At 36.9% G+C, this 24,860-nt stretch overlaps 8 protein-coding genes and 1 pseudogene across 10 annotated transcripts; 3 read left to right on the forward strand and 6 right to left on the reverse strand.

The window, feature by feature from the left end:
• The first annotated feature begins 123 nt into the window (after window positions 1-123).
• On the forward strand, window positions 124-3,480 carry LOC104737676 (mitochondrial adenine nucleotide transporter ADNT1). Its single transcript, XM_019234692.2, has 8 exons — window positions 124-1,041; window positions 1,547-1,595; window positions 1,679-1,842; window positions 1,919-1,956; window positions 2,154-2,266; window positions 2,353-2,466; window positions 2,547-2,891; window positions 2,989-3,480. Exons 1-8 carry the CDS (start codon window positions 881-883, stop codon window positions 3,070-3,072), a joined length of 1,068 nt encoding a protein of 355 aa, XP_019090237.1. The 5' UTR covers window positions 124-880; the 3' UTR covers window positions 3,073-3,480.
• Window positions 3,481-3,503: 23 nt separating this feature from the next.
• Window positions 3,504-4,995, reverse strand: LOC104737675 (uncharacterized). The gene is made up of 2 exons (XM_010457911.3): window positions 3,871-4,995; window positions 3,504-3,777 (listed from the first exon to the last, which is right to left on the reverse strand). The coding sequence occupies exons 1-2, from the start codon at window positions 4,641-4,643 to the stop codon at window positions 3,759-3,761; spliced, it is 792 nt and encodes a 263-aa protein (XP_010456213.1). The 5' UTR covers window positions 4,644-4,995; the 3' UTR covers window positions 3,504-3,758.
• A 133-nt stretch (window positions 4,996-5,128) lies between these two features.
• Window positions 5,129-8,359, reverse strand: LOC104737677 (G-box-binding factor 2). Of its 2 annotated transcripts, none has more exons than XM_010457914.3 (13): window positions 7,985-8,359; window positions 7,465-7,560; window positions 7,299-7,346; window positions 7,103-7,198; window positions 6,925-7,005; window positions 6,789-6,830; window positions 6,548-6,711; window positions 6,411-6,459; window positions 6,279-6,327; window positions 6,063-6,202; window positions 5,887-5,964; window positions 5,669-5,794; window positions 5,129-5,580 (listed from the first exon to the last, which is right to left on the reverse strand). In XM_010457914.3, the coding sequence occupies exons 2-13, from the start codon at window positions 7,531-7,533 to the stop codon at window positions 5,437-5,439; spliced, it is 1,086 nt and encodes a 361-aa protein (XP_010456216.1). In that variant the 5' UTR covers window positions 7,534-7,560; window positions 7,985-8,359; the 3' UTR covers window positions 5,129-5,436. The 2 variants fall into 2 exon arrangements, with proteins under 2 accessions (XP_010456216.1, XP_010456215.1); XM_010457913.3 differs by having other exon boundaries at window positions 6,279-6,342; window positions 7,985-8,205.
• Window positions 8,360-9,846: 1,487 nt separating this feature from the next.
• Window positions 9,847-11,741, forward strand: LOC104737678 (GDSL esterase/lipase At4g01130-like; annotated as a pseudogene). Its single transcript, XR_015578199.1, has 5 exons — window positions 9,847-10,153; window positions 10,438-10,656; window positions 10,742-10,897; window positions 10,983-11,253; window positions 11,369-11,741. The product of XR_015578199.1 is annotated as a GDSL esterase/lipase At4g01130-like (transcript).
• A 764-nt stretch (window positions 11,742-12,505) lies between these two features.
• LOC104737679 (uncharacterized) lies at window positions 12,506-13,935 on the reverse strand. The gene has a single exon (XM_010457915.3). The coding sequence runs from the start codon at window positions 13,558-13,560 to the stop codon at window positions 12,610-12,612; it is 951 nt and encodes a 316-aa protein (XP_010456217.2). The 5' UTR covers window positions 13,561-13,935; the 3' UTR covers window positions 12,506-12,609.
• Window positions 13,936-16,156: 2,221 nt separating this feature from the next.
• Window positions 16,157-17,436, forward strand: LOC104737681 (protein CURVATURE THYLAKOID 1A, chloroplastic). The gene is made up of 5 exons (XM_010457917.3): window positions 16,157-16,394; window positions 16,693-16,790; window positions 16,865-16,972; window positions 17,060-17,131; window positions 17,228-17,436. The coding sequence occupies exons 1-5, from the start codon at window positions 16,238-16,240 to the stop codon at window positions 17,291-17,293; spliced, it is 501 nt and encodes a 166-aa protein (XP_010456219.1). The 5' UTR covers window positions 16,157-16,237; the 3' UTR covers window positions 17,294-17,436.
• Window positions 17,295-19,692, reverse strand: LOC104737680 (BTB/POZ domain-containing protein At4g01160-like). The gene is made up of 5 exons (XM_019234690.2): window positions 19,381-19,692; window positions 19,145-19,267; window positions 18,934-19,058; window positions 18,741-18,804; window positions 17,295-18,646 (listed from the first exon to the last, which is right to left on the reverse strand). Exons 1-5 carry the CDS (start codon window positions 19,556-19,558, stop codon window positions 17,484-17,486), a joined length of 1,653 nt encoding a protein of 550 aa, XP_019090235.2. The 5' UTR covers window positions 19,559-19,692; the 3' UTR covers window positions 17,295-17,483.
• Window positions 19,693-20,945: 1,253 nt separating this feature from the next.
• On the reverse strand, window positions 20,946-23,107 carry LOC104738543 (putative phosphatidylinositol 4-phosphate 5-kinase 11). Its single transcript, XM_010458705.3, has 9 exons — window positions 22,959-23,107; window positions 22,671-22,833; window positions 22,462-22,572; window positions 22,192-22,379; window positions 21,999-22,090; window positions 21,857-21,904; window positions 21,665-21,760; window positions 21,451-21,577; window positions 20,946-21,348 (listed from the first exon to the last, which is right to left on the reverse strand). Exons 1-9 carry the CDS (start codon window positions 23,105-23,107, stop codon window positions 21,075-21,077), a joined length of 1,248 nt encoding a protein of 415 aa, XP_010457007.2. The 3' UTR covers window positions 20,946-21,074.
• A 402-nt stretch (window positions 23,108-23,509) lies between these two features.
• On the reverse strand, window positions 23,510-24,728 carry LOC104737682 (BON1-associated protein 2-like). The gene has a single exon (XM_010457918.3). The coding sequence runs from the start codon at window positions 24,543-24,545 to the stop codon at window positions 23,787-23,789; it is 759 nt and encodes a 252-aa protein (XP_010456220.1). The 5' UTR covers window positions 24,546-24,728; the 3' UTR covers window positions 23,510-23,786.
• Window positions 24,729-24,860: the final 132 nt, after the last annotated feature.

Consider the following 24,860-nt stretch of genomic DNA (forward strand, 5'->3'; position numbering starts at 1 on the left):
GCACTAACAGTTGTACCACCATTACGTGGCGTTTACGGAGTATATCTTACGCGCTTCTGTTATGCGCGTTGGATAACAACAATTGCTGATATATATACAACATTTAAGTAAACTTTGCAAACTAATCCTTAAACTAACCATTTTTATTTGCATATACCCCTTGACTTCAAAATTCTTTCCTTTTTTCTGTTTTTCCTTTTTGCAAACTTATCTCTCTTTAACAGTTGAATAATAATAATACGAGTGTCCTGTCTATATTCGTGTGTATAATACTTGAACTTCTATCACTAACAACCTCCTAAATATAAAATTCGAGTTTGTATAATAATAGTTTAAATCTTTAACCTTCTAAGCAAGCACTTATGTGATACATTACGAACTGTGTGACGTTGAGTATATAATTTTTTTTTAAAAACACGATAAAAGAATCAGAACGACGGCGGCTACCAATCGCCACACGGTCTACTCACACCACTGACGTGCAGATTTTTCAATCAAAAGATGGATTTTTCTGTAATTCTTTAAGTATGCGGGCAAATTTACAGAACGTGGTAAAAAATAAGGGTTGGCTAGCAATTTTTCCACAACAGAAAGGTGCCATTAAAACGGCGTCGTGATGGTTCAGGCTAAATCAGTAGTAGGTTGTGTTCCTTTTGGCTTTTATCATCGCCGCCGGGACACAAAGAGAGAGAGAAAGGGGTTAGATTTGTGCTTTTGATCTCTCTCTTCTCGATTCACTCTAAATTGGAGATTCTTGTTAGGGTTTTGGTCGTACGTTGAGAGATCGAAGATTTGTGAAGAAATCATTTAGGGATCGTAATCGTATTTGCACTGATTGGCGATTTATATAGTGAAGTGGGTTGGGGTGATTTTTAATCAGATGGCATCAGAGGATGTGAAGAGGACTGAATCAGCAGCTGTATCTACGATCGTTAATCTGGCGGAGGAAGCGAAGTTAGCGAGGGAAGGAGTCAAAGCTCCTAGCTATGCTGTTCTCAGCATCTGCAAGTCTCTTTTCGCCGGTGGCGTCGCTGGTGGAGTGTGAGTCGTTTCTCTCATTTCTGTTTTTTTTTTTTTTTTTTGTCATTTCTATGAAAAGATCTTTTGAAATGTTGAGTAGGACTGTTCGTTGGTTCTTTCTAATTGATTCGAGAAGGTCAAATTGGATTGAAAACTCATTGATTTTGTCCTCTATTCGTATGTTAACATGAAATATCAGAACTTTATTGATGTTGATCTGTTTGCTGAGTCCTGAGTGCGTAGGATAAGTGCAGTAGATCAGTCACTTACCTTTTTTTATCTTGCGATTGAAATCTGTGTTGAATCATTCAAATAGAGGTAGAGGTAGAGGTAGAGGTATAGCCGTATAGGTATAGGTTGGAGAAAGAGGCCACTTTATTCGGTTTAGGCCGAGTTTTGTGATTGACATCTTAAATAAATATCAGCTAGCTGCTTTATCTTTCAGTCTCTATGTTGTTACATTGAATGCGCAAATTTTGTTTCTTTTTTTTTTCTATTTCTCATTGGGGGTTCGTGCCTTTATTAGGTCACGAACTGCAGTTGCACCTCTGGAAAGGATGAAGATATTACTTCAGGTCTGTTTTTTGTTGGTTGCTTTTGTTTTGGAATATGTAGATCACTGGTGACTTAGCATCCTGTTAATTGTAAATATGTGTAGGTGCAAAATCCGCATAATATTAAGTATAGTGGGACAGTCCAAGGGCTGAAGTATATTTGGAGAACCGAGGGCCTTCGTGGACTGTTCAAAGGAAATGGTACCAACTGTGCTCGTATCGTTCCAAATTCTGCTGTGAAATTTTTCAGCTATGAGCAAGCTTCAAAGTAAGACCTCTAACCTTCTTTTTACTTTGTTATCTTGATGTCAATATCTAATCTATGCTTTCTCGCTTTCTTGTAGGGGCATACTGTACATGTATCGTCAGCAGACGGGAAATGGTAAATTGATTTCAGCATACGATTTTTATTATTCCCTGTTGAAGAATGTGTGCACGGTATTACTTGTCGCTTTAGCCTTTAATTTAAGTTTCTCAATGAACCCTTTGGAGTCATCACAAACCTTTCGTATTGATGGTGCAATAGTAGTAATCTGTTTATAAGATTCTATGGTTAAAAGCTCTATGACGTTTCTGCAGAAAATGCCCAGCTCACTCCTGTTTTACGGCTTGGAGCTGGTGCAACTGCTGGAATCATAGCCATGTCTGCAACATACCCAATGGATATGGTTCGTGGGAGGCTAACTGTACAGGTAACTTTTCGTACCCCCAACTTGGTATCTGCAAGACCCTTATATTGCTCATCTTTGTAACTCTGCAAATCTGAATATGTGCACAGACCGCAAATTCTCCTTATCAATATAGAGGAATTACCCATGCTTTGTCAACTGTCCTGCGAGAGGAAGGTCCACGGGCCTTGTACCGTGGTTGGCTTCCGTCAGTGATTGGAGTTGTAAGTCTCGTATTTTTTCCTCTTAACCAGACGAAATATTACAAATCTACCATCTTATGAGAACTTTCCGACAAATGCAGGTTCCATATGTGGGTTTGAACTTTGCGGTGTATGAGTCTCTAAAGGACTGGCTAGTTAAAGACAACCCCTTTGGTCTAGTAGAAAACAATGAGCTGACGATTGTAACGAGGCTCACTTGTGGTGCAATAGCTGGAACAGTTGGTCAAACAATTGCTTATCCGCTGGACGTGATTCGTAGGAGAATGCAAATGGTCGGGTGGAAAGATGCTTCCTCTGTTGTTACAGGCGAAGGGAGAAGCAAGGCATCGCTTGAATACACTGGTATGGTCGATGCATTTAGGAAAACAGTTCGTCATGAAGGCTTTGGAGCATTGTACAAGGGTTTGGTCCCCAACTCAGTGAAGGTTTGTTTCATTTACCAAAACCCATTTTCTTCTGTGTTTCTTTGAAGATGGATGGAACATTTTTTCTCAACAAGAAAGTTAAAAATGTTCTTTACAGGTTGTACCATCGATTGCGATTGCCTTTGTGACATATGAGATGGTGAAAGATGTTTTAGGAGTGGAGTTTAGGATATCAGACTGAGTCATCTGATATAATATGGGTCGACAAGAAAACACACTTCTATTTTTGTAGCCAGAGGAGACAGAAGAGAAGTTCAAAAATTTTAGGGGCTTTATTTATCTCCTTTTCAACATCCGGTGGGAAGGATAAAGGCTATAGTGGCTTAGCCAAACTCTTTTCTTTTCTTTTCTTTTCTTCTTCTTATAGATTGGGTTTATGCTTTTCTGCTGAATCAAATAAGTCAGTGGCCAACTACATTTGGTACTGCAGTTTGTGCTACTACATGTTTGGGCTAGTCTTTTCGCATTCAGTTATTGTTACAACTCTTATTGGTAACTTTGCTATTCAGTTGAATAATTCCGTGATTATGTACTTGTTTTATGAATTGGTATCCGTGTCAAAATAAAATTCATGGGGGCTTGTTTGTGATTTGTGTGTGCGAATTTTTCAAACATTCAAAGAACTATCTTTTCATAATACAGTATCTCTCTATTTCCATTACACGAAAACAAATATATGAAGAATAATAATTAACTCTTATCACTCATGTCTGATTAGTAGTAATTCTTTCCTATAGATCGTAAATATGGAACTGAAAAGTGAATACAAGAAACGTTAAAAATAACAAAAGTGACCTCTTTCGTAAAGCTTTGGCCACATCTTTAACGTAATGAATCCCATCAATCATCATTACTCGTCGTTATGACTTACGAGTGCAATTTAATCCTGCATTGAAACCATACACATGACAAGTTTAGCATTTTCAAGATGAACATTAAAATCGATTTAATATACTAATTAAATTCGATAGGTACGTACCATTTAAGCATTTTGATGGTGCATTTACTCATCTTTGAATCAAGCTCCCGTAGTCTAACGCCACCGCAACTGATACTAACCCTCACCGTAACAATCTTACGCCTTCCCACAGCCAATCCCAGCTTCGTCTTAGCCGTTACTCTCACCACCAACTTCTTACTCTTCATCTCCGCTCTAAGCCTCTTAACCGTCGGATCATCCACCTGTTGTCTCTTCACTTTGATCGGAACGATCACAACCGTCCGGTTCCTCGGCTTCTCCATAAACCCTTTGACTCTCGTTGACCCGAGGCTCGTTTCAAAATCACCGTCTCCTACACTCACCTCCACGTCGGAGTCGCCGTAATGGTACCGTAGCTTTCCGTTAGGGTTTCTAAAATCAAGCCTCGCCGTGGCATCCGCCGTCAACTGCGACAAACCGTCGTTGGATTTTCCACCGGAAAAGTTGAAAGTGCTTACGCGGAAGGAGGCGAGACGTACGACGGGAAGTCTCGGGCTGTACCAAAGGAAGAAGACGGAGACAGCGAGGGTAAGCAGGAGGATGACAATGGCGACGGTGATGCAGACGCAACAGCAAAAGACGCGGCAACGACTCCATTGCTTCTTCTTCGTCGGATAAAACGACGCCGGAATCGTATGTTTTGGCCGGCGTCGAAGCGCTGTTGATGATGATGTTGACGATGATGATCCGAGTGGAGTTTGCGGTTGGGAGTGGAGCTCACGGTAGCCTGGTGGTTTTTGAAGAACCGGTTTAAGCAGCGTTTCTCCCGCCATTTCTTTGTCGCCGGTGGTGACGGTTGTTCTTGAACTTGTGTTATTATGAGATGATCTCTCTGTTCATTTGCATGTATTTGTTTAGGTATTAATTACAAAAATGAATTCTGAAAAGTCTTTCATTGTGATTTAAAAATACAATAATTTCGTGTCTAATACAATACTAGTCTTCTGTATATCTTGTCCTATACCAAACGAACACAATAATAATTCGATTTGTTCCCGACACTTTGGCCACTTACTGAAATTTCTTCTACCGACGAGCTGTTTTATTGGCTCTCTGTTATGTGAATCGCTCAATGATATTTTATTAATTATACCAACGGATATACATTTGAATACAAGATAGAGTGACAAATCTCTGAAAATTTTGGTATATGTAGATCTGTCAAAAGTCAAAACAAACACGTTGGTCACGACTCACGTTTACGGGTTGAGGGAAGCACGTCGTAATAAAATCTCAAAATAAAGTAAAATCTAAAAACTCACACACAAAAGGTGTTTGTTAATTAAAGAAGAATACACAAAGCGATTACGAAACGAAAGACCATCAAAATATGTCTCCCCTTGTCTCTCTAATACATTCGCTTATATGACTAAGAACCTACACTTTCATCAATCAAGTGGTCACAGCGCACACCGAACCTCTTAAACGATATTACATTACATCAATTTTCTCTGCTACCGATAGCAGAGAGCTCTACGTACGAAACTAAGAAAAACAAAGTCTCTTTTTTTTTTTTTTTTAATGTTACATTCACAACCCGGAAAGAAGAAGAAGAAGATATCACCGTTAGCTAGCCGCTACAGGATCGGTTATTGGACTTGCATTTAACAGTTGATGCTGCACATTTTTACCACCTGATACGGAGTTGTTCTTATCAACTCTAGAGATTAGGTTCTCTGTTTTCCCAGTTGCTTGCGCTTTCAGTTGATCCTAGAGAGCAATTACTTATGTGTTATTATGGACCAATACACCTATAATCATAATGTGTGGTAATAATGAGTAGACTGTTATCACTTACCAGTAAAGCTTCGTTCTCCAGCCGTAGTTTCTCTGACTCATCGTTTAGTTGGCTTACTTTGGATCTCAAAGTCATGTTCTCAGCTACTAGTGCGTCAACTTTGACAGCAAGTTGTTCAGTTTCAGCCTATATGAACAAACACACAAACCCATTTAGTAAATATGAAATTATTTTTAGCCTCCACCTCTTTAGTTACTAAAGTTTAATAGCAATATCACCTGTTTCCTCAGTCTTGACCTTCGAGCAGATTCTCGGTTTGACTGTTTTCTCTTCTCTCGTTTAACCTCTTTTTCATTCTGCAGATAAACACACCACTCTACCAATAAACAAACAAACAAAAAGAGAATGCCAAGAATAAAACGAGTTCATTGAGAGAGGTGCAAGAATAGTATACCCATGGCTGTGGGATACCGTTCATGCCACCAGAGTTTTGAAAATCCATTGCTGTGGGCATAACAGGAGTCCCCATGGTCACATCAGCTTTCTCATTTTCACCTCTAAGGGGAGGACTGGTCTGAGATGAAGGTTTTTCACCTACCAAGAACAAGAAGCCATTAAGCTTTTAAGTAGTTGCAATTACTTGTGTTGTGTTCTTTTCAGGAAAAAATACCTGTGCTTGGTGATCTTTCTCGTCTTCTTTTCCTCTTAGATTGTTCTCCCTGTGATAAAACAGACTGCTATAAATTAAGAACTTCAACCGAGAAAGATTAGTAAGTTCAGAGTAGAAAGAAAGACTGCATACCCCAGTTGTATTACCATCACTACCATTGCTCGAACCATCATTCTCGGAGCTAGTAATATCAAGACCACGTTAAGAGTCTATCTATAATGAACCCCAAGTCTCTTTGAATAAGAAAGAGTTGAGTTAGTTTGACAAACCTCTGAGAACTCCTGTGTTCACTGCTGCTATGTCCAGTACTCCCAACTTTGTTATTGCTTATTGACATTGCAAGTCCATCGAATTCTTTGAGTTTTTTCATGAACCCATGGTCCGTGTTTCCAGGGGAGTTAGATGGAGCATCCATGGCCAAAGGAGTTGTAACCTGCAAATATATATAGTCTCGTATTCATATCCATCACAACTTTTGGCGACCATTCACACAGAACAAAAGTGACTTACACCAGGTGTTGCTTGAGAAACAGGACCTTGTGGTTGTGAGCCCTGGTCAAGAGAGAAAACTCAAATCAGTAAAAATAGTCTGATTCAAACCTTTGTTTGATAAAGTAACAAATCAAAAGAAGAAGGGGGTGATTACCATTTGAACACCAGGATGAGCATAAACACCACCAGGAGGACAAAATGGTGGATATGGTGCCCCATAAGGAGCCATCATTGGCTAACAACAATTAAGCAAAAATCAGAGTCAAATAAAAAACAATTCTAAATGCATATACTTTCAGTATATCCATTCAACAAATTTAAATTATTAGTACCGATGGAGAAGCCCACATATAAGGGGGTGGAGCATGACCAGTTGCCACATTAGAGTTGTAATATTGTGGTATAGCAACTCTAGATCCATAATATGCCTAGAGTACCATGAGAAAACAAGCTATATCATTCTTCATTCAGAACATATGGTAGGCTAATGAACACAATCCATACAGGAGTTTCAAACCAAGGTCAAACCTGCATAGCGGCCCAGTCATGATGATACACGTGAACATTGCTCTGGTCCTGTAGATAAATACACCAACAAAAGAACAGCAATCAAAATCTCCGTGGACAAACCAATGATTATCATACACAAATCTCTGTAACTAAACCAATCAGTTTCAATTGGTTCATGACTTACAGTTACAGGAGCAGGTTGCGTTGGCTTATCAGCAGAGTTTGTGAGGTTTCCTTCTTCGTTGCTACCCATTATTCCTCAATGCAGAGTAGTGCAACACTGACACAGTAACATAAAAATAACCAGATCTTTTTAGATGTTCCTGTGTAAACTATAAATCTAAAGGAACAGTAGATATACATATACACTTAGATCTTGCAGTTTCGGACATCAAACGATAAGTTAAAATTGCGACAAACAATTATTCTTATGACAGAGAGATCCAATTAAAATTATCAAGTACAGAGCATCACTGTATCTACCAATAATAAAAATTCAAACTTTGAGTTCTTTTTTCGCGGGGGTTCTCAGATTTTCAACTTTCAACAAATAGTAGAAATCTTATTCAACTCTTTCCTAGAAATTTTTTGCGTCGGTTACAAATTTTCTCGAGGAAACAACAAAGCTGATTACAAATTACCTCTAGAAACAATACAGTAAAATTCGTTAAATACGAAAGAAAACAAAAATCCAAAAAACGTACCTGATGGAGTTTGAGGGTAAACAATTCGAATTGCTCTAAAAAAAAAAACAAAAACAATTCGCTTCTCTCTCTCTCTCTAACTCGAAAGAATGGTTTTCTCTCTCTAGAACCAGAGTTCGGTAAAGAAGAGAGAGAGAGAGAGGAAGGCGAAGCTGAAGAGAAAAAAAAGCAAGAGAGAGAGAGGAAGGGGAGCGCCAAGAGGCTGAAGCACACGTCACCGTACACGTGTCATCATCTTGAAAGGTTTGTAAAGGGAACGCATATGCTGAGCTGGCCACCCTAGATCTGCGCTGGACAAATTTTTCAAAAAAATATTGCCTTAAAAGAACGATTGGTACACGTAGTCATAATCACCACCGTTCATCTGGAGATGTCTACGTAGTCTTTTCGTGCTGCTGATTTTATTCCTTTCAAAAAAATAATAAATACCAAAATTAAACTATAATGTATAATTCATTTGGGTTCCATTCCATGGATGACGAAACGTGGACTACGAATTCTTTTTTACCCAATTAGTTAACTCTAGATCCTGATCGACGGCTAACATTCATTGCATCTAACGGTCTGAATGTTTTGAAATTTTTACCAAAAATTAGCGTAGGGACCACTCTAGGAATCTACTGAGTTGTGTCGGCCGTTAGTGGCTTTGCAGCTGACGTGTCCCACTGAATAAGTAATACAGTTGTGGTCCCTACGGACAACGTGGGATTCGACGCCAGCTCATATTTTTTTTATTTCTCTTGAAATCTTTTTATTTCTTTTTTAAATTATTGACCATGACTCGGTTTATGGTCACGTTGGATCCATCCAATTGAAAATGGTTAACAAAAAAAATCTTATCTTATTAGGAGATTAGTTGAGATTAATCCATGTCGTTTAAATCCGTAAAGATACAAATAATCTTCTTTATACTTATTACTAATCAAGTTATCATCATCAAATCTCAGGTTGAAAGATCTAATCCCAATTTAAGAGTAACTTTTAAATAAAAAGAATGAATGAATTTAAATCTGATAAAAGTTTAATTATTTTATAAAATGATTTTTTCCCTGATTGAATTTCAGACAAATCCGACAAGGTGACGTGTTCTTGAGGACAAATACTAGCGGGAGCCACTTGATGCTTCCAGGTTAGACTCGATCCAAGACATAATTAGTGTTACGTCGGTACCCTCCTCCTTTATTGGGTTATTATTGGGCCATTATTGGGTTATTGTTCGGATACCCAAATTAAGAAGAGTAGAAACCTTCCATGAAAAGTTCACATGATGATTGATGCGTTCTTGACTAGTGAGACCTACACTTAATAAAGGAAGACTGGAAGAACTAGTCAGTCAGGGTCCTCCTCAGGGGCGGATCTAGAATTTTTTTTTGTATGGGGCACTTTTTATTTAAAAATATTGCAAAACTAGTAAATCAGTAAAACATTATGGAAAAAAAAAAACAGAAAACTAGAATGAAAGGCATCGAACACCGCACCTAACATGATGCATGAGGCACTTCTCTACCAAATATGCTACGAGAACTAATACAACTGCTATACATTAGATTATTTTTATCAATCACTGTGGGGCACGTGCCACACCCCAACACTACGTAGATCCGCCCCTGGTCCTCCTCACGCCTCGCGGGATGCATTTCTCTTATATAAATACTCCCATATTACTACAGTGATTGACCCTGATTTGATAAACCCATACAAAAAATATAACATAGTGGGGTTTATTTATCTCTTTTTGGGCTTAAAGGGAATTCTTGGACTTCATGGTCACCATCTTCTTCTTCCTTTTTCTTGGTACTTTTTCTCGTATATATAGCATACACGTACTTAAAAGTCACGGACCGACAGGAATCATATAGCACCAAATATCTCATCCTCACTCTCACATACAAACACACATTTTGTTCACACACAAAAAAGACATGGCTTCCAATTTAAACAGAAGAGTAGCTTTCTCTCTTCTTGTCTTGATTATTGTGATGCTTTATGGGCATAACAAAGCTTATTCAAAATGTCATTTCGAAGCTATTTTCAACTTTGGAGACTCAAATTCAGACACTGGTGGCTTTTGGGCTGCTTTTCCTGCTCAATCCGGTCCATGGGGAATGACTTATTTCAAGAAACCGGCCGGTCGTGCTTCAGACGGTCGTCTTATCATTGATTTTCTAGGTAACGACTATTTAAGACCAGTTCTATCTTCTATGTAATATTTATATACGTAGAGTGTGTATATGCAAAATAAGATATTTTTTAAAAGGAAAATTGTACAATTTAGAATCCAAAATAAGATATTTTAAATATCATTACGACTTATATTTTTGTATTTCCAACAAAATCTATTTTACTAATATTTGCCGGAAATGATCATGCTAATTATAGATTTATAGGACTAAACGTAATGTTTTCAATGAACAAACAAAAAAAGACTAAACGTAATGTTATTTTTCTTTTAGCCAAATCTCTTGGAATGCCTTTCCTTAGCCCATATCTGCAATCTATTGGATCGGATTTTCGGCACGGTGCAAACTTTGCGACGTTAGCATCCACGGTTCTCTTACCAAACACGTCGTTATTTGTCTCTGGAATAAGCCCATTCTCCCTCGCTATTCAGCTGAATCAGATGAAACAGTTCACGGTTAAAGTCGACGAGTCACATTCTTTAGACCAACCAGGTATATATATGTCTAAAAACGATTTGTGAAAAGAATGATGAATCTAATAAAGCAACTAAGGAAAATTCCTTTATGTACGTTATAGGTTTGAAGATCTTACCGTCTAGGAATGTTTTCGGAAAATCGCTACACGTTTTATATTGGTCAAAACGATTTCACATCCAATTTAGCGAGTATTGGAGTTGATAGAGTGAAACAATATCTTCCACAAGTCATAGGCCAAATTGCTGGAACAATTAAGGTACCAAACTGCTAACACACCATAAGGTTTTAATTTGGTTTACACATATTATATCCACTAAACTATGGTATGTTGTTGCTTATAGGAGATATATGGAATAGGTGGTCGGACATTTTTGGTTTTGAACTTAGCCCCAGTTGGATGTTACCCGGCGATTTTAACCGGTTGAACTCATACCGTTTCGGATTTAGACAAATTTGGATGTCTCATTTCTGTAAACAACGCCGTCAAATATTACAACGAGTTATTGAATAAGACATTATCCGAGACCAGAGCCAAACTGAAAAATGCTACCGTCATTTACTTAGACACTCACAAGATATTGCTCGACCTCTTTCAACACCCCAAATCCTACGGTACGTTATGTCATAACCTGTTTCGTTTAGTTATACTTGAACCGATAAATTTCAATTTTAATACTTAACTAGTTAAAACCGATTTTTTTTTTGTCATGTTATCATCATATCAAAGGTATGAAATACGGTATTAAAGCTTGTTGTGGATACGGTGGACGTCCATACAATTTTGATCAGAAGTTATTTTGTGGCAACACCAAAGTGATTGGGAATTCTTCTGCGACGGCTAAAGCTTGTCGTGATCCACACAACTACGTGAGTTGGGATGGGATTCACGCGACGGAGGCAGCAAACCACCACATTTTTATGGCCATTCTCGACGGTTCGATATCATATCCTCCGTTCACACTCATCAACATATGCCCGCCTTAAGATGTATAATAGTTGTTAATTGTTTAGATATGATGAGTTTTGCAAGCTATCCACCAACTAAGCATATTGTGACAAACAAAATTCTATAAGATAATACTACGAATATGTTTTAAAAATGTGTAATATGCTTTACAGATCGATTGTTCTCCTAATCATTTGATTCTCCTTAGTTTATTGCATTGATAAATTAGTTAACTAATGACATTTCTTTGTCATCTTTTTCGTGCGTACTGAATTACATAAATCTTTTTAAAGTGTAAGTGACGTACGACCGATCCTCTATCTTGTTGTGGCATATATATTTAAATTGTAAGGACACTACTGAATCAAATACCACATATAAATTCTTTATTGATATATAACAAAGTACTAAAGTATATTACAGTTCATTTTTTGGTTTGACTAATCCATGCGTCAATTACTATTCAAATACGAGCTCCATCATTGTTAGATAAGATAACCCTTTGAAATTAATAATTTGATACTACGTACGTAATGACAGGCTAATTAACAGAAATAATTGGCTTGATCCATATACCTATAATCTATTCTACATCCGTTTAAAATCTGTGGAATGTGGGTCTTCTATCTAGGAACGAATTATTAGTGATATACACTGATATTACCAAACTATACTAATATAGTATTTATTTGAGTTCATGTTATGTACTCCCATCCCCTGTACTACGTATTTGAAGTGTAAATATTTTGAATGTTTCATTCACAATCTACCAACCAAATAGTAAGTTATTATACTGAATAGTTTTTAACATTTATAAATTGCCCCCTCCAAACTTAGAACTAATAAGTATCAATGGAGTGCAAAAACGACGAACGTACAGTTTTACTCATGCATAAGAAAGAAAAAAAAACGGTAAGAAGTTCAAAAATAAACAAACTTTGAAACTTTGAATGTTGTAACTCACTTACTGTACATATAAGCCAGAAACTACCAAAAAAAAAATCAAAAAGTAAAAAAAAAAATCAAGGTATATTAGAAGAAGAAGGAAGATCTTCATGATATTCCAAACATGGTTGAGTTCTCACCATCGCTGCCGACGGCATTCTACTCCGACCAATCCAAACATTTCCGATCGTCTCGCTCTTCTCCGACTCTCTCTCCATCTCTCTTAACCTCTTCTTCTTTACCAACTTCACCACAACAACGATCACCACAACAACAATAACCGAAACTCCAATCCCGGTTAAAACAAACCACCACCAATTCCTCCTACTCACCTCCGGTTCGTGTTTCGGTTTAGGTTTCTCGTTTAGAACCACGAGTGCGTAATAATGCCCATGAGTATTCGTAGCGGCACATTCGTAGTCCCGTATCGTATTGCTGAAACTCGAAAACAAACCATTGTCTCCGAAGACGATGCATTTGATTCCTCTACGATCATCACGAGAAGCGTAAGGATCTAATTTGATCACGATGGGATCGTCTCTCTTGATCGAAAGATTCAGGTTCTTGAGATCATTCGTGTTGGTCGCGTCGTAACCGGTGAATCCATTAACCGGAGAAACAAACGTGTAATTATCAGCTAACCGGAAGTAAACCGACGAAGAGTGATTACCAAAACTCTCGTAGACAAAAGCTATCCTCTTAGCGTACGGCGTCGTTTTAACCATCGGAGGAATCAAAATTCCACTAAAGTTTGTTCCCTTTCTCCAAAACTCACTGTTACGGACCGTAACAACCGATGCTTTGATGTCGGAAAGATTCGACGGGAGTGAGATCGCGTATAACGAGCCTGTTTGCCTTCTTCTAGTACTAGTAGTGGCACTAGCCGCGTATGAACGGATCAGATCGTCCAAATCTCCAATGCTGTTGTTGTTGGCGCAGTGAACCATGGAATGTAAATTAGAGATGACGCAGAAGACGAAGACGGTGATGGTGAGACCAAGATTTGTATTGATCGTTGTAGATCCCATTGCCAAGAGAACAAAAAATCAAGAACGACGACGATGAAGAAGAACCAAATGAGTTTTGGTGATCTTCATCTAGATATGAAAAATTATATAACTAAAATGAGCTTTTGGTTAAAGATTGTGATCCAGGTAGATAAGAATCAAAGTGGAAGAAGAAGCATGATTGAGATTTGGAAACATGATTGAGATTGAGATTGATGTTGAGGTTGTGATGAGGGAATATAATTAAGCACATATACAACAACACACTTAAAAAGGGAGTATACTAAAATGTAACAGCTGCATGAATAATATGGATTTGATGAATGTGTATGGTTCTGATTTTTAAAATAATATATTAGAGAAATTAAAAGAGAGAGACCGTACTTAGTTATTCAAAACTCTAAAGAAAAAAGGGGAGAGAAAGTTGGGCTTGAGCTGTATTAATGGTGGATGTTTTTTCGTTTTCTATTTTATTCTTCTTTTTCTGTATTAGTAAGAAAAGAAAGTTTTGTTTTTAAATTAATAAAAGGTTACAAAATAACTTTGACGTTGGAGTTTTTTTTCTTTTCTTTAACCAAATATTTTTAATAGAGATAGATGATAAAGAAGATGTCGGCTATGATGATTTGTAATATGCGGATGACGTAATGATCATGCAATTTCTTTGGGTTTTTACGATCACGTATAATATTGACTATTGAGTTTTGTTCAACATGTTCTATAAATTTAATGAGAAAAATAAAATATACATTGCTATTTAAATTATATTTCCTTTCTTTTTTTATTCAATTTTCTTACCTGTAAATATTTTTGGGAAAAATATCATTAAAACTCTAAAATTAGCATTTTCGTTGATTTAATTCATGAAGTCTGTATTTATTGAAAAAAATCATCAATCTTTTTATGACTTCAATTTAAATCACGAAGTCTTGTTGACTTCACCGTTTGAAGCACATCGTTAACAGGCCAAACAGAGATATTAAACGGGGTTAATTAGGCGTTAACGAAATTCGTTAGTTATCATTACGACGTCGTTTTCTTCTTTAATCTAATCCCCAAATCGAACCTTCTTCCCAAAATCCCCAAATCATGAACCATAATTTGTGATTCCTCCTTGGATCTTCTTCTTCGAATTTAACCGATGACTCCGAAAAGAAGCTTTCAACGCATCGTCCCAAACAGAAGAAGCCCGATAAAGCTGGAGAAACGTCTGCCCACGAGCATACTGGTCACGGGTCTATTGCTCATGAGTCGACTTCTCCTGATTCGGCTGCTCCCGATTTGACCGCTCCTGAATTGGGTGTTGGTTCAGGTTCTGCAATTATTATGTATATTGGTGGGCCTACTCCCTTAGAATTGGCGAGCGTATTGACAAGCGTAACTTATCTGAATCGCAAATTAGGGTTCGTGATTTAGGGATTTTGGGAGGAAAGTTCGATTTGGGGATTAGAATAAAGAAGAACACGATGTCGTAATGATAACTAACAGATCTCGTTAACACCTAATTAACTCCGTTTAATATCTTTGTTTGGCCAGTTAACGATGTGCTTCAAACGGCGAAGTCAACAAGACTTCATGATTTAAATAGAAGTCAATAAAAAATTGATGATTTTTTTCAACAAATGCAGACTTCGTGATTTAAATCAACGAAAATGCTAACTTCACGATTTTAATGACATTTTTCCCAAATATTTTTTTTGGACAATGTAAAATTATCGCTTTTAAAGTTGTCCCTAAAACCGTTCATTGTGTTTTTTTCTTCAAATTAAATACAGTAGCTTCATTGCGAATAATTAAGTGGTAGAACACTAATAATATTGACATAAATCACTATATTACATTGCATGCTTATTTCAACAACAAAAACTCATACATTCTATTAAATCATGATTAAGAAAAGAGATGACGAACTGTTTGTCTTTTTTTCTTTTCTCATGCCAACACTTGCTAGATGCATGAACACGTATCTTCATGAGTATATTAATCACACTAAAACTACCAAATACGATTAAATAAATTTCAACTATTTGGTTAAATAACAGGAGAAATGGAGTAATGGTTTAGTAGTTGAAAGCGCCAGCGAAGTATAAGGGTGGAAGAGCTGTACCATCATCACTCCATTTTTTAAGTGGGTTTGTTAATTTATTTCTTTTGCCACAATTCTTAATTTACTAAATCAAAAAGAAGTTTGAGTTTCTTCACTTATGGTCAACTAGTTTATAAAAGAAGAATTGTGTTTATAGTTAAACAAATCTTTAAAGTTCCTTGTTCGAATTCCTTTTTTTTAGTTAATGTCGTATCATCCTCGTAACTATCTTTCATTTTTAGAGTGACACTAAAAATCAAAAGGTTTTTGCATAATTTTCCATTTTTCCTCTCTAAGAAAAAGAAAACGAAAAGACAACAAAAACTGATTGGTTTGAAAAAGAGGCCTACATAGTAGATGGGCCTAAAACAGGCCTTATAAACCCCACAGAGACTCTCCCATTCTATAAACACCACTGAGTTGGATTTCTAAAGATAAGAGCACCAACCAATAAGAACGCGAGAAGCTTCCACGTGTCGCTCCACAGAATCTTGTTTAGTAAAAAAAGCGCAGCACCAAAGAAAACTCAACAGAGAAGAAGAAGAAGAAGACTGAGAGAGAGAGAGAAGTAGGCAGAAGAAGAAGAAATTGAAGTTCTCTCGGCGTGCTTTGATGGCGATATCAGTAGCAGCAGCAGCTTCGTCCTCTGTGGCAGTGATTGCTCCACGTGTCCCCGCCGTATCCACCCGATGCTCCGCCGTCCCTTACCTTCCTCCTCCTCGCTCCTTTGGCCGATCCTCTTTCACCGTTCCGTTGAAGCTTGCTTCAGGTGACGGATTTATACTTGACAATCTCTCTTTATAGAGTTCAATCCCGTGAAATCGTATGCAAAATTGTCACAAATTGCCTGAAATTAGAATACTCCGGCCCGGAATTGAATTAGCGTTGCCGCGGTTCGGTATAGTGAGGTAGATTGAACCGGTTTAATAGATCCGGTTTCTATGGTTTAAGCTACACACTACAAGCAAGTGTGCTCTTAAACCGAAATTTTGGGGGGGGGGGGGGGGGTTATTCTTTAAAATTCACGAATCTAAACCAAAACATTTGGTTCTCCGGTTCAATTGCAGGGAATGGTTTGCACAAGGTTGAATTGATGAAGACGAGAGCTTCTTCAGACGAGACCTCCATCGACACCAACGAACTCATCACAGATTTGAAGGAAAAGGTGAGCCATCATTTATCCAAGAAACAACCGAGTTGGTATGGGTTTGTGTTATGTTATGTTTTTTTTGGTTGCAGTGGGATGGTCTTGAGAACAAGTCGACTGTACTTGTTTATGGAGGAGGAGCCATTGTTGCTGTTTGGTTATCTTCCATTGTTGTTGGTGCCATCAACTCTGTTCCTCTGGTAACCCTTAGATAAAGTGTAATGAGTTTGAGTTTGAGTTTAAGTTTAAGTGTTTAACTTTAACTGATGTTTCTTTGTGTGATGTAGCTTCCAAAAGTTATGGAACTTGTCGGTCTCGGGTACACTGGATGGTTTGTCTACAGATACCTTCTCTTCAAGGTAACATACTTGTTTTTGTTTTTTCTTCTTCTTCTTTGAATTCTTATAATCTTTAAAGCAGCAGTGATCTGACATGAAATGATCATCACGTTACAGTCAAGCAGAAAGGAATTGGCTGAGGATATTGATTCCTTGAAGAAGAAGATCGCAGGAAGCGAATAGATTCATTTTTAAAATAAACCAGCTTTGTTTTTGTGAAGGTTTTCAATGTAACATCGTTATTATACAATTGTCTCTGTTTCAACATTGTTGTGTATCCGCAGCAGCATCTTATGGATTTTTAATGCCATTAAACCAATAGAAAAGGAAATACAGTTACAAAGATTGAGATAATATATATATGGGGTTGGTTCTAAAGGCGGATGGAGAGGTCAGCTCGGAGATGAAGAACATCATTGATGAAGTAGGGGCAATTCTTAGCTAAGAAGGCATCCCATGGCATCAAAAGCAAGTTTCTGGATCCAGAAGCTTTACCTTTGGTGAAGCTATAGTTTCCTTTGAATTTATTCTCAAATTCCAAAGTTGGCCTTAACCTCACTGAGAATTCGTAGTCCACGCTCAGACTCGCCGACCCTGTTTCTCGCATCCAAAGAAACAGTCCAAAACAGTGGAACGCACCTAGTGGCTCCATGTTGCGCTGAGCTGCGAGAACGAATTCTTGTCCTCCTAAGGGAAACGTTTGAGATGGTATCCAGCTTGATGGAAGGATGCTTTCACATTCCTTGCGTTTTAAGTCCAAGTAAACGATGCATTGGTGCCGAGGAACCTCGAATTCCATAATTTTGATGGGTCTGTATATGTAGGCTCGTTCAGCAAACCGGGATGCGGGTTGTTCATCGGCTAGAAGGCGTCTTCGCCGGTCCAACGATTCTGCTTTGAACAAAAGAGCTTCAAGGACTAGCTTTGATGCCACACAAGGTGTGAAGTCGTTTGAGGTCAAGATTTGCTTGAGTTTGCCACATGTCATGTGAGGGAAATGGATGTAGCGAGCGAGATGAGATCCTAGTATTTCTTGGCGTTCCTCTGGAACTGTGTAATGCGATTTTGCCCATCTCAAGACAAATTCGTATAAAAGGTCTTCAGATAAAACCTCTAGACCGTCACTCGCTAGTATTGCCTCGATACCTACTAACGGCAAAGCCATCAACTCCTCCATTGGAATCCCATTTACACCCTTAAAACCTGAGGATGATTCTTGTATGCTTTGAGAGTTTAATAATAACAGAGAGGTGTGCTTTAATAAATTCTTGTAGCGAGAGGCGATGAACTGCCTTGCAGCATTTGTTAAAGGCTTTACTGATTCAGCCATTAGCAAACTCGAAGGAAGATCAAGAAGACGCAATGCAGAGTCTAATGTCATAGGCGTTTTGAGAAGCAACTGGCTGCAATACTTCATGCACGAAGCAACCTCAAACTTGTCGGCCACGATTATAACATCGAGCAAAGCTTGTGGTGCCGTGACTGATACTGAATTGCTATACATGAAATTCAAGAGCTCCATCACAGCAGTTTCTTCTGCAATTTGTCAATAAATCGATCTCCAAATTATTTTCAAAAATATTACCACACCAAATAGATTTTTACAAGTATTCAATTACAATATACCAACCAGAAGCATCTATTTTCAAGGTCATCTGTTTTTGCTTTGACTCAAGCATTCCATTAGAGAATAGCTGAATCAAAAAAAAAAAAAAAAAAACATGAATTATCAGAAAAATGTATTAAAACATAGTATAATATAATTTCATTAGCATTGTAAATATAAAAAAAAATATTAAGTAGACTAATAAAATAATAATTACCTTGTAGAAAAATGGGCTTTTGGCTGCCAATATGGCAGAACTTATATGTAATTCTCTAACGCTTACAACCGAAGGATTATTAGTAACTCCACAATTATTATTATACTCATTATCATCTTCACCACCTGCAAATTGCAAACAGTACCATTGAATCATCCGATTTTTCTATAAGAACTAAGTAAGAACATGCTAGGAGGAATGGAGGATGTACCTGATTGTGGTTCTTGGTCAGCCATTACCAACGCTTTTTCATGTTTGTAGTTGTTGTTGTTATTCTCATAATTCGTTTCACACGAGTTCTTGTTCAAATCAGACTCCACGTGGCTTGTAGCAACTGAAAAAGTCAAGATATCGTACTTTAAACCAAACCAAAGACAACCAAAAATTTGACAAAATCCAAAAATATAATATATATATACTATATTTATAACCAAAAATTAAAATAACCATTGGTGTCTTCTCTTTTGCGTTTGCGATCCCCAACCAAGTCGACGACACTACTAGAAGAGCTAACCTCACCGCTGCCACTAGTGATCTCGATCCTAAGAAGACGGTCGGAAAAATTAACGTTGTTGAAAGCAAACCCAAAATCCCCATCGGAGGAGACCGAGAGATCCGAACTCATCTTTAATAAATAACGTAGAGCCAGAGCAGATGTGCAAGAGATTTTTCTAGATTTAACAAAGAGTTTGTAAGTTTTTTAATGATTCGAATTAAAAAAAAAAAAGAAGTAAAAACAGAGCTAATCACTTAGAACTGAACAATTCAAAGTCTAGATTGGTATATGAATTTATGGGTTTTAGGGGTTTTGACTTTTTTGTAATAATCAATACAAGGTCTTTAATGTTAGTTTATTATCTGATTAATGAAATGGAGAGCTTTTTCTTTATTTATTCTTATTTTTTTTTGTATTTTTGATATTAGTCTATCATACATTGATTTTGAAGTTATTACCTTATCTGGATATGGGAGGAGTTAACATAAACAAAAGAAAATTTTAGATGATTTCCAAATTTTTATTACTTACTTCTGATTTTTTTTTGTCAAATAAGCACCTCTAATTATTAATTAACATTATCATATGAAATTATGAACTTCTTATTTTTAGGGTTTTAAAACTTTGTAATTAATAGAAAATCTTTTATGTTTGGCATATTCGCATATTCGAAATTTGTGATTTGATTAATGAAGATGAAAGATTACTTTTTATCTTTTTAGTTTTAATATTCGTCGTTCAACGATTTGAAGTTACTATTAATCTTAGATATTAGGTAGAAAATAGGTTAGTACTATTGATAGATTTTATTTTACTTTTAATTTTAAGATTTATATTTTGTAACTTTAAGAATGTTTCTACAAAAAAAAAAATCTAAATCAGCATTTTCACAAATTTACGTCTTCTATCCAAAAATACAGAATAATCCCGCAAAATCAAATGTAATATACAATATAACTCATTGCCATCATCACCGTTAGATTTTAATTTTTAATAAATAATATATCGAATTGAAATTCTCGCAAATCTATCTTTAAAAATTAAAAAATGTAATGTACATGATTGATCTTGACTATATGATTATATTTTTTTTATGAAGATTGTATTTTGTATTATCTTGACTTTGTATGATTGATCTTATTTAAAAAAATAATAGAGAGTTAAATTGCAAAACATGGCAAATTAGAAGATATTTTTGCAGAAAATATTAAAGTTAATTAATCTGGTTATATGTATTATCAACTATTTCTAATAATAATGTAATGGACGACATAATAGTATAAAAATTTTGTGAACAATAATCAATACGAGAATAGTTCTTTAAATATGTTTATAGTAGAGTTTTGAAGCATTTAATCTTCTTTTTTTTGGGTCATACATAGATTTTTTTTTTTAATAAAAAAATTATTCCATTTAATTTAGTATTTGTTTAAGAAACACAATACAGTAATCTAATTAATCGGAAAAATATTGCATGTTTTTCTTGACATAATTGTTGATCGATCAACAATGAAAATGAGACAAGAGAGGATATTTTTGGACAACAAACACCAACTTGGGTCGTAAGAAGTGGCTCTTAACACTAACGATTCCACTTGGAAATCATACCGTAATTACTAATTACACAACAACAAACAAATCAGTATTAGAGAGAACGATCGTCGCCGTGAGGTAAGAAAATGTTGGAGACGAAGTCTTGGAATCTAGAAGAGTAAATCTTAGGATGAACGGTCGAGATTGAGTTTGAGTTATGTTGGATGGATTTGTAACAATGTTCTATGCGTTTCTTCATACCATAGTCTTGAAACGTGTCCACGATTCCTATATACAAAAGGACGTCGAACCATTCTTCTTCTCCCGTCTCTCTCGTCACTCGCCGTGCCCTCGCCGGAATCTTCATCCCAAAACTGATACTTGAGCTGCAACAAGAAATGTTAGATTCTCTTTCTTTCTTTTTTCTTGTTTTCTTTCTAATTCATTGTGAAATTTCTAATAATGTTACATGATGGTACATCTTTTACCTATTATGGAAGAGGTCATTGAGTGTTGCTACTAATATGCTTTGGCTGTTGATCTGATTTGTTACTGAGCTTGTGCTATTGCTTGCTACTGATTGTATAGACTTTGGCTTTTCGCTTTCGACTGAATCTGTTAAGATTATAAGAATTGTGAGTTTTGTTTGTTCCTATAAAATGTAAGTACTTTGATTAGACAAAACATATAAAATAGGTTTACCTCTATCGGGGGAGCATGGATTCATTGTTACCAAAGATCTATCAGGAGAATTCAAAGCCGTCTTGATCGACTTTGTGCTATCGCTTTTGAACGAGCCTGAAAATGTAACCGATAGACATATATATTTATGTTGGAGTCTTGCTATAACATCACATAAATCAGAGATGGAAGAATGTTGGTTAAGATTCCTACATGGAGGTGTGAAGCTACCATAAACCGGGTTTATTCCATGAAGTGAACCTGTTAAGAGTGATCAGAAAAGTTTGAAGTCGATATGCAAATAGTGTAATTCACTACTAAGAACAGAGACAAAAAAAAACAGAAGAAACCTTACCTTGACATGACTCTTGAGCTTGTAAACCAACCAGTAAGCTATAATCCATAATACCTTCTTCTTCCAAAAGCTCGCAATCTAGCTTTGTTTGCCTGTAGTGACATAAATTTGTTAAACCATTTGAATCATAAAAACTGTTGACAAAAGATCAATCAAGATGGTATAGAGAGAAAGAAAGAGGGATATATAATACTTGATGATGCGTTGTCTGGCCAATGGATCAACGTAGAAAGAGAAATCGAGATCGATATCCTTCAAAACAGTGGTGTTTCTCACTTCAATTTTCTTGTTAGTTCGACCTTTAGGAGAACCTTTAAGATCATAGAGCTTGTTCATGAAGACCGTTGAATGTAGCATGTTTGACATCACAGCAAAATACGTCTGTATATCCAAAACTAATGATCAGTGACGACTCAAAGTACCTCTAATCATGAATTCCATATATATATAAAAGATACTTTACCTTAACACCTCCAACAGGCTTCAAAGCATGAACACCATAAATCCTTGTGAATAGTGAAGATCTGTACTTGTTAATATGGCGGTAGTAACCGGGAAGCATCTCTAATGTCACCTATAGAAATATGTAAATCACAAGATTTTAGAACACACAAGACAAGGAAAAGAGTGAGTATATAAATTCTTAAGATGATTTGTTTTTTTTAAGTATACCTTAATTTCGGATTTTCGAAGAATCTTGATGAGAAAACGGTTATCATTGGAAATATGAAACACCTTTCCAATTTTCTCAGAAGAAAGCTTCTGAAGAGTCTCATCAGTGCAAATGGAACGCACGTAATCATCATGTTCGATACCCTCAAGTTCTTGTATAAGTCTACAAACAAACAACAAATACACATATTATAAAATCTATTATTTCCACTTGTATTGTATAAATAGCATTATTAAAAAAAAAACAAATTACCAGAAAACAAGAAACTATATATAAATATATATTACCTGAAACCCAAGGGACAGTAATCCTTCCAATCAAACTCAGTTATTGTGCCAGGTGGCAAGTGTGTAACGTGATTCGAAGAGTATCGAATTCGATTTTGCTCTGTGGCTTTCACCTCCATGGCTGTTATCTCCCTCGTAAACTTTGCCATGATTATTATTAAACCCTAAAGGTGCGATCATATAGCAATAATAACACATGAATGAAGTTATGAACTTTAAAAATAAAAATAAAACATTTTTATTAATGCTCTACGTACGGATGAGAGATTTACCTGTTTTCAAGAGCTACGTACAAGCAAATCTGATAAGGAGAAGATACACAAACAGAGCAGATTGAAGAAGACAAGAGAGAGGAGTGAATTGTATTAAAAGATGATTTTGTTATTTCTGGTAGGACTAATCGATGGTTTTAACTTTTAACTAATCTTGGCCGTTAAACCAACAATTACCTCCTCTACTTCTGTAAACGACTTCCCGCTTTTTGTTACACTTTTGCATTTTTTTTTAGTATCCAAATTTTTTGTTTTGTGATATGAGAACTATTATTATTATGACTACAAAAAAAATGATATTCTTTGGTTAATAATATCAAAAAGAATTCTAAAGCGTTCACAAGAAAGAACAATGAATACTATGTTTTTGAGAAACAAGAACCAAACTTTCTAATTTGTTAATTTGTTTAGAAAACTCATAACCGCCAAAACTGTCCCACACGACGGCGTATTGTAGAGGGAGATATGAAACCGTCGATAGAGATGCACGTGGCGAAGATCTATGGTTTAGAAACCAAAAGAAACATCTGAACCGTTAATCATCAGGTAAGAGATCTCAGCCGTCCATCATTTCTCTTCTTCGCGGTGGTAACACACCCGACGATTTCATCAAGAAACAGCACATCAATCCTCCGCCGTCCGATGAAGCTCTCACGTGATTCTTTCCCGCCAAATTTCGAACTGCGTTCCAGTCTCTGAGAGGAGACGGCATCGGAGAAGACGCCGTCGAGTCCGTACCGTCGTCGGAGAAATTTACAGATCCGCAAACCGAATTCTCTTTCGAACTCCCAGCGTCATCGGCGAAACCGTTCTCCGACGAGCTAAACGCAGATCTAGACTTTTTCATTTTTCGACTCCGGCGGATCTCTTGAACGGACTTGAAGAAATCAGTGGGGAGCTCAGAAGCGTCCATCACCATAGCCGCGATGTTAAGAACGCCGTGGAACTTTCCAGAAGGACGACGGATCTGAAGCGCGACGAGAGACGGAACTTTCACGGCGGCGGTTGGGAGGAAGTTACTTACGAGGAAGCGCACGGTTCCGATCAGATGATCCCGGAGGTAACCAACCGCGTAGATCTCGATTGAAACGCCTGATGTTTCGCTTGATAGAAACTCCGGCGAGACCTGGAAAACGAATTTGTCGTTCCAAATCGGATTCTCAGCGCCGATCCGATCGATCCGAGTACGCAGCTTGTTTGAAGAATCAACCCAGACAGATGCGTAGGTCTGCAATTGCCGGAGCTTTCCCGTCGGTTCTTTAAGATCTTGCGCAGAGATGAGATTGATCTCAAGAACGTGCGTCTCCTCCACCATCTTCTCTCTTTTTTTTTTTTTTTGGTTGTTTACAGTGAAGCTCTCCACCGCCGGAGTGTTAAAGCCGTCGGTTAAATCGAAGAGAAAAGAGAAGTGGAGAGAGAGAGAGAGTGATGGAGCGGAGGCACGAAAGTAAAAAAAAGGACTTGTTTCATACGTTCCTCTGTTTTCTTCACGAAAAGCAGAGGAGAAACTCTGTAAGATAACTCTTTACTAATTCAATGCAAGGATGATCCTCTTTACACTCATTATTTATAGAGCAGCTAAATCAAACTGAAAAGGAAAACGTAAAAGAAATAGAAATTTGAGACAAAA

The sequence above is a fragment of the Camelina sativa genome, chromosome 13 (assembly GCF_030686135.1).
Source record: "Camelina sativa cultivar CO46 ecotype springtype chromosome 13, ASM3068613v1".
Classification (NCBI taxonomy): domain Eukaryota; kingdom Viridiplantae; phylum Streptophyta; class Magnoliopsida; order Brassicales; family Brassicaceae; genus Camelina; species Camelina sativa.

Excerpts from the sequence above, each read along its gene's own strand:
- LOC104737676 (XM_019234692.2), top strand. The coding sequence starts at position 881 with ATGGCATCAGAGGATGTGAAGAGGACTGAATCAGCAGCTGTATCTACG. Across the intron at positions 2,267-2,352 it reads GTGGGAGGCTAACTGTACAG|ACCGCAAATTCTCCTTATCA; the intron begins GTAACTTTTCGT and ends ATATGTGCACAG. Across the intron at positions 2,892-2,988 it reads TGGTCCCCAACTCAGTGAAG|GTTGTACCATCGATTGCGAT; the intron begins GTTTGTTTCATT and ends TGTTCTTTACAG.
- LOC104737675 (XM_010457911.3), bottom strand. The coding sequence starts at position 4,643 with ATGGCGGGAGAAACGCTGCTTAAACCGGTTCTTCAAAAACCACCAGGC.
- LOC104737677 (XM_010457913.3), bottom strand. The coding sequence starts at position 7,533 with ATGGGTAGCAACGAAGAAGGAAACCTCACAAACTCTGCTGATAAGCCA. Across the intron at positions 6,712-6,788 it reads TTTCTCAAGCAACACCTGGT|GTTACAACTCCTTTGGCCAT; the intron begins GTAAGTCACTTT and ends ATATATTTGCAG. Across the intron at positions 5,581-5,668 it reads TGGAGAACGAAGCTTTACTG|GATCAACTGAAAGCGCAAGC; the intron begins GTAAGTGATAAC and ends ATTGCTCTCTAG.
- LOC104737679 (XM_010457915.3), bottom strand. The coding sequence starts at position 13,560 with ATGGGATCTACAACGATCAATACAAATCTTGGTCTCACCATCACCGTC.
- LOC104737681 (XM_010457917.3), top strand. The coding sequence starts at position 16,238 with ATGGCGATATCAGTAGCAGCAGCAGCTTCGTCCTCTGTGGCAGTGATT. Across the intron at positions 16,973-17,059 it reads CCATCAACTCTGTTCCTCTG|CTTCCAAAAGTTATGGAACT; the intron begins GTAACCCTTAGA and ends TGTGTGATGTAG. Across the intron at positions 17,132-17,227 it reads ACAGATACCTTCTCTTCAAG|TCAAGCAGAAAGGAATTGGC; the intron begins GTAACATACTTG and ends ATCACGTTACAG.
- LOC104737680 (XM_019234690.2), bottom strand. The coding sequence starts at position 19,558 with ATGAGTTCGGATCTCTCGGTCTCCTCCGATGGGGATTTTGGGTTTGCT. Across the intron at positions 19,268-19,380 it reads CAAAAGAGAAGACACCAATG|TTGCTACAAGCCACGTGGAG; the intron begins GTTATTTTAATT and ends TGACTTTTTCAG. Across the intron at positions 19,059-19,144 it reads TGACCAAGAACCACAATCAG|GTGGTGAAGATGATAATGAG; the intron begins GTACATCCTCCA and ends TGCAATTTGCAG.
- LOC104738543 (XM_010458705.3), bottom strand. The coding sequence starts at position 23,107 with ATGGCAAAGTTTACGAGGGAGATAACAGCCATGGAGGTGAAAGCCACA. Across the intron at positions 22,573-22,670 it reads TTCGAAAATCCGAAATTAAG|GTGACATTAGAGATGCTTCC; the intron begins GTATACTTAAAA and ends ATATTTCTATAG. Across the intron at positions 21,578-21,664 it reads TCCATGCTCCCCCGATAGAG|ATTCAGTCGAAAGCGAAAAG; the intron begins GTAAACCTATTT and ends TAATCTTAACAG.
- LOC104737682 (XM_010457918.3), bottom strand. The coding sequence starts at position 24,545 with ATGGTGGAGGAGACGCACGTTCTTGAGATCAATCTCATCTCTGCGCAA.